Source organism: Barbus barbus (genome assembly GCF_936440315.1).
Source record: "Barbus barbus genome assembly, chromosome: 4".
NCBI lineage: Eukaryota > Metazoa > Chordata > Actinopteri > Cypriniformes > Cyprinidae > Barbus > Barbus barbus.
Genome location: NC_136732.1, coordinates 6,109,019 through 6,119,175, shown reverse-complemented (window position 1 = coordinate 6,119,175; position 10,157 = coordinate 6,109,019). Strand labels below are relative to the sequence as shown.

Sequence of the window (10,157 nt, the reverse complement as noted above, 5' to 3'; positions counted from 1 at the left end):
TCTGATTACTTTATTTCAAAAGTAATTAGTTACGTTACCTGTTTTCTGTACATCCATTACATTTACATGAAAAAAAGTAAGTTTTGTGTCTTCTAGCCACAGCATCCCAGCATAAATGCTCCCGATAAATATGTGTTATTAAAGCATCAACATTCACAAGCCACTTTTATTTTTAACGGAATGCAAGCATAGGCTGCTGCGTACATGGTTTGGCATGTCACAATGCCAGAAAAGGGCGCTCCCTTTATCTCAGTCTCACAAAGCTCTGTTATAACACAATAAATGCATGCATAATGAATCTTTCATAATGTCTACAATTCGTGTGTTGTATTGAGAGGATTTTAACTCCTCTGATTGGCCATTGCGTTCCAGAAATCAACATTACTCAACGCTGAAAACACGTTATAAATAGAAACTCTACCTATGCTTGCGCCTGTTAATCGTTTTTATGTTATATTAGTTGTTCTTGTTGCTTTTGTGCAGTAAATGAATAAGTTATTTGTTTTTAGATATTTTATGTTAAGATATTTCTATTTGCGGGAGTCCCGTGAATCATTTTATTCTCCCGCATCCTACACACACACACACACACACACGAGTCTCTATGCACTCACCCATCAAGTCTTGTCCCTCGCCGCATCAGTTGCATCGGGTCCCTAATCCACTGGCACTGGACTCGACGGTAGAATTGGTGCATTGCTCTCCATGCCCGGTTCTTTCTCCAGAAGTTTTGCCGTGGCGTGCTGCCCTTTCAGCTGTTTTAAACTGGATGTGGAGTTTTTCGCAGTTGATTCTGTCGGCAATGATGTAACACAGTGGTAACACACAGAGACCTCGGCTTGGAACTAATCTAATTACTATTTTGGAAATTATAACGCGTTAAATTACTCCGTTACTAAAAAAGTAATCAAATTACAGTAACGCGTTACTGCCCAACACTGTTAGCTAATTAGTAACTATTATTTTTCATATCTCCCAGAGAACTATACCGAGAACTACTATACAGGTGCATCTCAATAAAGTAGAATGTCGTGGAAAAGTTCATTTATTTCAGTAATTCAACTCAGATTGTGAAACTCGTGTTTTAAATCAATTCAGTGCACACAGACTGAAGTAGTTTAAGTCTTTGGTTCAAATTGTGATGATTTAGGCTCACATTTAACAAAAACCCACCAATTCACTCAACAAATTAGAATACTTCATAAGACCAATAAAAAAAAAACATTTTTAGTGAATTGTTGGCCTTCTGGAAAGTATGTTAATTTACTGTATATTTACTCAATACTTTTGCTTTAATTACTGCCTCAATGCGGCGTGTCATGGAGGTGATCAGTTTGTGGCACTGCTGAGGTGGTATGGAAGCCCAGGTTGCTTTAATAGCGGCCTTCAGGTGATCTGAATTGTTCGGTCTGGTGTCTTTCATCTTCCTCTTGACAATAACCCATAGATCCTCTATGGGGCTCAGGTCAGGCGAGTTTGCTGGCCAATCAAGCACAGTAACAACATGGTCATTGAACCAGCTTTTGGTACCTTTGGCAGTGTGGGCAGGTGCCAAGTCCTGCTGAAAATGAAATCAGCATCTCCATAAAGCTTGTCAGCAGAAGGAAGCATGAAGTGCTCTAAAAGTTCCTGGTAGATGGCTGCGTTGACTGTGGACTTCAGAAAACACAGTGGACCAACACCAGCAGATGACATGGCAGCCCAAATCATCACTAACTGTGGAAACTTCACACTGGACTTCAAACAACATGGATTCTGTGCTTCTCCACTCTTCCTCCAGACTCTGGGACCTTGATTTGAATTAAATGCAAAATTAACTTTCATCTGAAAAGAGGACTTTGGACCACTGAGCAACAGTCCAGTTCTTTTTCTCCACAGCCCAGGTAAGACGCTTCTGACGTTGTCTCTGGTTCAGAAGTGGCTTGGTAGCCCTTTTCCTGAAGACGTCTGAGCGTGGAGACTCTTGATGCACTGACTCCAGCTTCAGTCCACTCCTTGTGAAGCTCTCCCAAGTGTTTGAATCAGCTTTGCTTGACAGTATTCTCAAGCTTGCGGTCATCCCTGTTGCTTGTGCACCTTTTCCTACCCAAATTCTTCCTTCCAGTCAACTTTGCATTTAATATGCTTTGATACAGCACTCTGTAAACAGCCACAACTTTCAGTAATGACCCTCTGTGACTTACCCTCTTTGTGGAGGGCATCAATGTTCGTCTTCTGGATCATTGCCAAGTCAGCAGTCTTCTCCATTATTGTGGCTTCAAAGAACAAGAGATACCCGGAATTTATACTGTAGTGATGGTCATTTATTGAAACTCAAATGTATTTTGAGATACTGAGTTTTGACTTTCATGAGCTGTAAGATCATCAAAATTAAAACAAAAAAAGTTTTGAAATGTTTTACTTTACATGCAATGAATCTAAAATATATGAAAGTTTCACTTTTTGAAATAAGTTACAAGAAAGAACTTTTTCACGACATTCTAATTTATTGAGATGCACCTGTATACAGGTTCATAATAAATGTGAATAATGCAAAATGTATAATTAATTCTAAAGTGAAAATCATGGTAACCCACTAGTAATTATATATAATTATATAGTCATTATAAACTTTTGAGGTTTTTGTAAAGTTCTAAATACTTCCAATGTATTTGGTAACACTTGAGTAATTACTAGTGGGTTACCATCATCTTCACTTTAGAAAACTGATCCTAATAATTAGTAATTCCTTCAGAAGGATGTAGTAATATCTCAGTCATTACTATCCTAAACTTCACTTATACCTCAAAAGCTAACAATCATTTCAGTCATTACTAGAGTTATTATGGTATTCACTCTATTCACAGAATACTGATCCAAATAATTAGTAATTCCTTCTGACAGATTTGGTAATACTTGAGTCACTACTAGTGGGTTACCATGATCTTCACTTTAGAATTAATTATACATTTTACATTCACATTAACTCTTTCCCTGCCAGCATTTTTTTTTTAAGTTGCCAGCCACAGCCAGCATTTTTGATCATTTTCACCAAAATTTCATGGCCCCCAGAGTATTTTGTTGTATGAATATCTGAACATGCAATATATCACAATAAAGAACAGAGCCTCTACTTTTTAAAAAAAAAAATCTGTTTTATTCTTTTTTCATTCTTTTTTTTTTGTTGTTTTGAAAATAGGCATAAAGCATTACAAATCAATATGACATGATCTGTTTGACAGGTGATTCACAGGAGCTGAGGATTGTGCTGATGGGAGTCTGTGGAGCTGGAAAGAGCCCAATAGGAAACATAATTCTGGGTCGAGAATCATTTAAAGAAAGCAGAACCAGAAAGAGTGAGATACAGAGTGGAAGAGTAGAAGGCAGAAACATCTCCATCATCGACACTCCAGGATTCTTCAACACTAAACTAACTGATGAAGAGCTGCAGAATGAAATGATAAAGAGTCTTTATCTTGCTTATCCTTGCCCTCATGTGTTTCTTCTCATCATCGACTTGGAGAGCTTCAGAGATGATGAGAGGAAACTTCTAGAGCAAATTGAGGAGAACTTTGGAGCTCAAGCTTTGAACTTCACCCTGGTTTTGTTTACTGGAAGAGAAAAAATATCAAACAAAGAATGGATGGACTTAGAGTTTAGTAGTAAATTTCAGAAGCTAATGAGTCAACGTAGAGATAAATATCATGTGATCAACAGTAAGAGAGAGGTTGATCCAAAACAAATCACTGAACTTCTAGAGAAGATTGATGAAATCATCAAACAGAATAATCACCAGCATTATGACAATGAGTCTTACCTAAAGTCTTACTTAGTAAAGATGAGAAAAGAAAAGAAAAACCATGAGAAAGTAAAGGATTACAGAAAAAATTAGCAAGAGAAAGAGCTAAAAAAGAACAATTAAAAATAACAGAGACTTGTAAAATGCAAGTTGTAAAGGAAAAGTCCATGACCTAAGTTCAACAGATGTTCTGTTTTCTTCTTTATCTACTATCTTCTGCATCAAGTTCAGATGCTCTGTCCTCCTGTCTGCATCGAGTTCATAAGATGCTCTTTTCTGTCTCTGCGAGTTCATAAAGTGGTACGTATTATGTATTATTCATATGATGCTATCTTTCTCCAATGTGTTCAAATTTGCAAATTTGTCTGTGTTCCAATTCTCTTGTATTCAGTTTTTTTTCTTTTCAGATGACGGTGTCAAAATGGTATGTATTGCATGGTCTTCAGGTTATGTTTTGAATTAGTTCAAGAAGGTTTAGTGTCCTAAAAGTAATTTTAAGGATCCTAAACCTCACACTGATTTTATTTTAAGCCAGGGATGCAAACGAGTTAGCTTAAAGCCCCCCAGATTTGTTTCTGCCCTGAGAAGTGCTGCTTTGGGAGCATTCACTATTTTTTATTTATACTGTTAGTTTGCATCCCTACTTTCTTGTGTCCTGTTTTCGCAGAATCATCTTAGTAATACAATATTTGCTTTTGAAGGTACCTCTCTGTCCTGGGCTTCATCATAAACATTGACACGTTGATATCGATGGTTCCTGTGCTGCTTGAAGGCCAGCGATATGTCCTGACCTGCAGATTCAGCCAGGACCACTTGGAACTCCTGTTTAACTCCATCAGAGCATCCGGTAGGGTTCATAATTTATATTTACCAGCTGCAACACTAAGTGATACCAAGTTTTAGCAAATTGTTGTATTATTGCCCAGAGGAGAGGAAAATCAAACATGAGATCTCCTTCTCAACTCACATCTTTCTCCTAGACAGAAATGAGATCAAGTGAACATCAAACTGAGACATAAGGCTAGGTCTCCTGCTTCTCACATGTTTCTCCTGAGACAAAAAATGACATTCTTTCATGTTTGTCTCCTCTAAAGCTTCATAAGAGATCTCAGCTACATCACTCACTGTGCTCAGATTATTCTCCTTAGATAGAGACACTCACACTCTCACATTTATCTCCTCTAAAGCTTCATAAGAGATCTTGGTAACATCTTGCACCATGCTCAGCCCTTACGAAACAATAATACATGGGAATATATTGAAAAATATATAATGTGACATATTACATAATACATTTTCAAATATTAGACCCGATGCTAATATTTTCACTATACATCAATATATGCATTGACAATATAGTATGTATTGAACATATAAATATATTTAGAATCAAAGACTGAAATAAATCTCAGATTTGATCTTTTATTGGATAAATTGCATATAGAGGTTTCCACATAAATGTGAATTAATTTATACACATAACAAGCAGATTTCTGGTTCCTTGCATGATTTGCATGAAAATGAATATAAGGGGAGATCTGCTAGTATTTATTGTTGTATTACTTTGAATTTTAGAAGGCTTTGTGGTGTGTGTGTATTCATGGAGTTACCGTGGTGCTGAAGAGTAGAGCCTGTATATAGAATAACGATTGGACAAACACTTGTAAGATATGATATGTTTAAAAAGTAATGGCTGGGCATTTCACAGTGATTCCCTAAGTGCTTTCGTATAAGCAGGTGTGCTATTTTAAACTATATATGTTCGAAAATATAAAAAATGTATGCAACAGTTCGTAGAGATGGGAAGGAGGCAGGAACCGACGAACATTTAAAGACTTTAATCCAAATAATTAAACAAACTGAAAGTAATGCGGCAAGCCCCTCATGGACGACATAATAAAAGATAAACAACACAACACAACGTCAAATCCAGGCCTGGTCCTCTCTCGTCCTCGACTGGTGTCGCTCGTCCTTATATGCCTCCAAGCTCCCTCATGAGAGGACTCGAGACCGGTCTCACTCGCTCCTCCTACAGTTACAGTACGTCTCTCGCTCGTCTACCTCAACAAAATGTATAATGTAAATGGTTGTTAAACTTAAGAAATAAAAATTTCCATACGTGTGTGCATATATGACATAGAGTAAATATATGTTCAATAAATTTTTACACATCCAGTATCAAATCTTATCCCATTTACATATATATAATATGAAGTATATTACTGGATATAAAATGACATATATTGTTATAAATAAGTAAATATATTGTCACATTTCTCAATATCTGAAAAGCAGTGTATGTTGTTGTATGAAGAACAACAACATACACCGGTACTCTGAAGCTTTATAGTACACTCTTTGGACAGAAACAGAGCGAGGGAAACGTGTTTTAAATGGTGGTTGAATTTCACTCATGCGTTTGTCTACTTCACTAATTGATCTGACCATGCTAAAAGAACAGCGTGAGAATTCTGTGGAAAACCACAAATGCATCAAAAGTCGCATTACACCAAGAAGCAGAGAATGCATGTAATCAACACCTGTGCCTAAGATCAAATCAAAGCTATTTACTGTGCTGAGGTATGTGGGACCCTTAACTCCACGCACTATGGTTTCTGAATCAAATGACAACTTGGCATCTTCCACAAATCTCGTATGAGTACGTGCAGGACCCTTTGGATCTTCAGTTTGAAAGGGGAAAGTATGCACATGTCCCCTTTCTCCTGTTTTAATTGTCTTGCCAGGCTGTTAACATTTTAAACATCCAAAATGTCCATTGTACTGAATAGTATTTAACACTAAAGCTTTTGCGGGTAAATCACAAGTACCTGCAATGGTTAATACTCTGCATATAAAGGGACTATTTGATTCATAAAATTGAACAAGGACTCCATCTCTTTGTATATTATTAAGAGTGTCACACAGCGGTTTAAGGAAAGTCAGCATAGATGGTTTTGACTCACCAAACCAAAGACCTGCAAGAATCACGTTTTCTCTGTTTGTACGCTCAACAAAATTTAGTTAATTTATGATACAATAAAAAGGCCACACTGAGAATTTAGAGGACTTGAAAACAGGAATGCCGTCTGTGTTCCAGAGTAAGGAAATATTGTGGGAATCACTAAGTAACCCACCACCTGCCAAAAACTTCTGATATACTCGTCCATCATATATATCCTATACATTGCACTGGCCCTTTTTTTGTCTAATGAATCTAAATTTTAACTTTTCCTCAAAACCTTTTTTTGCGAACAATGCCTTAATTTGAGATTCAATTGGAACTTCAATGAAATATGAAGTTGATACCTTTGCTTCACACTGGGCGTTATCGCTCTCTACTGACATATACAGTGGGGATCGAAAGTTTGGGAACCCCTTGCAGAATCTGTGAAAATGTGGATAATTTTACCAAAATAAGAGAGATCATACAAAATGCATGATATTTTTTATTTAGTACTGTCCTGAGTAAGATATTTTCCATAAAAGATGTTTACATATAGTCCACAAGACAAAAAAATAGCTGAAATTATTAAAAAAGGTTCAAACAGTCACTGATGCTCCTGAAGGAAACACGATGCATTAAGAGCCAGGGGGTGAAAACTTTTGAACAGGATGAAGATGTCCAAATTTTTCTTATTTTGTTGAAATATCATATTTTTCCATTTAGTACTGCCCTTCTGACGCGACAGAAAATACTTGCATGTTTCCTGGAAGACAAATGAAGTACAATTTACCTTGATCTTCAAAATCGAAAAGTTTTCACCCCCGGCTCTTAATGCATCGTGTTTCCTTCAGGAACATCAGTGAATGTTTGAACCTTTTTTAATTGTTGTGTTTGAGTCCCTCAATCATCCTCAGCGTGAAAAGGTGGATCTCAAAATCATACAGTTACAGCTGGAAAGGGTTCAAATATGCAAAAGATGCTGGAAAACTGAAGATTCTGCAGGACCTGGAGGATTTTTCTGAAGAACAGTGCCCAGTTTAACTGTTCAGAACAAACAAGGGACTCATGAACAACCATCACAAAAAAAAAAAAACAGTCGTAGATCATCCAGGTAACCACACACAGTATTAAGAACCAAAGGTTCCCAAACTTTTGAATGTGGTTATTTTAATAATTTCAGCTATTTTTTTGTCTTGTGGACTATATGTAAACATCTTTTATGGAAAATATCTTACTCAGGACAGTACTAAATAAAAAATAACATGCATTTTGTATGATCTCTCTTATTTTGGTCAAATTATCCACATTTTCACAGATTCTGCAAGGGGTTCCCAAACTTTCGATCCCCACTGTAACAACCGTTGCAATATTTGTGCACAATAAATGAGGGACCTGCATTATCAAAGATTTGTTTGATTTTTTTTAGATTTCCCAGGCATTCTGTTTGATGTTCTACTGGACAATGCAGGGAGATCAATTTGACCAAGTCACTCAGGGCTTTCCCTGTAATTTTGTGTCTATTAGCAAAAGCTAGTATAATGAGAACGCTTTCTGCAGTAGATACAGGAGCATTTTTGTAAAGTGAACAATCACCAGGCTTTTCCTTAAATTGAATTTCTGCATCATCATTAAGGTCATTGTCAAATAAAGTGCCATCATTCCACTCATCATCAATACCATAGTGAATAGGATCAACATGTTCCACATCACAATCAGTAGTGTACGGAGTGTAGTCTTGTCTTGTATAAAACTCTTCATTAACATTACAAAGTTCAGGTCCGTACATCATAGAAGATCCCTCTGTCTGAGAAATGCCATTGTCCACTCCAAGCACTTCTGCACAGCAATAATCTGCTCTGTGGATTGACATGTCTCCTAAGGTTGCAGTGTTTTTTTGCTGCAAGAAAAGAACAAATACCAAAGTGTGCAAACTTTCAAAAAACAAACAATAAATTCTCACTTTTTTTCTTCTATATCTTTTGATTTTTGATTGGTCCTTAATTTTCCTTCTCCAACGAGACTGATTAATTAACACAGTCTCATCCCAACTCGTCACATATTGACGCTTGGTTTTTGCGTCGCTTTTTGACGCTCAAGGTACCCCTTTCGACGTGAAGGGAAGGTACATTTTTTAAATAGGAAACACTTAGCGTATATTAATCATTTTTAAATAAATTATGCCAGTACTTGCATCTGCCTCCTATATCTTGCGTTTTCTTCACAGATGGTAGGTTTAGGGGCAGGGGTTGGGTAAGTCACTATTTTGACTGTTTACATTCAAAAATCACACCTCTACATATATGCAATAATGGCAACCTTATTATGACGATAAAATTCCCAATAGTGCGTTAGCATATCGACGCCGAAAAATTACGCTTCCCTTCACGTCGAAAAGTGACGCTAAACGGGGTACCTTGAGCGTCAAAAAGCGACGCCAAAACCAAAGCGTCAATATGTGACGACTTGGGATGAGACCGGGTTGGATTAATGGTTATCTGCGCCATCCTTTCTCTTGTGACTCAAGAGTATATACTGTACTACTCAACCAAATAACTTGCTTACAAAATTAAAACAAACAATACTGTGGCAAGTTTATTTGCACTGCTTTTTTTTTTATAAATTAGCCAAACACATCTGACATTGTTAGCTAAAGTATTTTGCCTCACTTGGCAGTATAGGTGTTGCACTGATTACATCAGGTGTGCAGTTCACCTGTGAGCAATGATTGCCATGAATGTCATGGTGCACTTAAGTAGGAGATGGTTCAAACCATAGATACAAATAACTATAAACACAACATTTATATTGCCCATTGTAAAAACTGGCATTTTACCACCAAGTATAATGGCACTAAACAGTGAGGGAAGCAGAAAGAGAAGGTAAGTAGCCCACAAAGATCTTTTTATTAGGCATGGTTTATGGTACTGAGAATTTGTTTCTTATAATTTGGTCTTGTCCACAGAACAGAGATCAGTGTGATGGAGATACCTAAAAGAATCCGTTACCCAATCAAAAAAACAAAGGTCAGTGAGCCAGCCACTGCCCTACAAAATGAAGAACGAGAAGGTAAATAAGTTTAATAGTTTTGACAGTCAATTGTATTAAAGGCTTCATTTAAATTAAGTCTGTACATCAATAAGCCTTTGTGTGTCCCTTAAACTTGCCTTGAACCATTACTTTTTGAATAACTGACACTGCCAATTAAGCTATATGCTTGCTTACAGTGTTTGGGAAATTTGTGGTGGTTGGATGTTAAATGTAATGTGCAAATATGTATTGGGGTTTATTATGAATCAAAAAGCTTCAATGTTGTATTCCTAGTGACTGTTTATTGACTTTGGATTTATTCTTACAATTACAGGACTTTATGTTCTTGTAACATTTGAAGATGGATATACTGCAAGAATTTGTAAGACCTGCGACATACTTACAGAA

The 10,157-nt window shown here is 36.7% G+C and overlaps 1 protein-coding gene across 1 annotated transcript; it reads left to right on the top strand.

Annotated features, from left to right (window-relative positions):
• Positions 1–3,205: 3,205 nt before the first annotated feature.
• On the top strand, positions 3,206–3,871 carry LOC306861701 (GTPase IMAP family member 4-like; the record flags this gene model as incomplete). The annotated part of the gene is made up of 1 exon (XM_079404110.1): positions 3,206–3,871. The coding sequence occupies one exon, from the start codon at positions 3,206–3,208 to the stop codon at positions 3,869–3,871; it is 666 nt and encodes a 221-aa protein (XP_079260236.1).
• Positions 3,872–10,157: the final 6,286 nt, after the last annotated feature.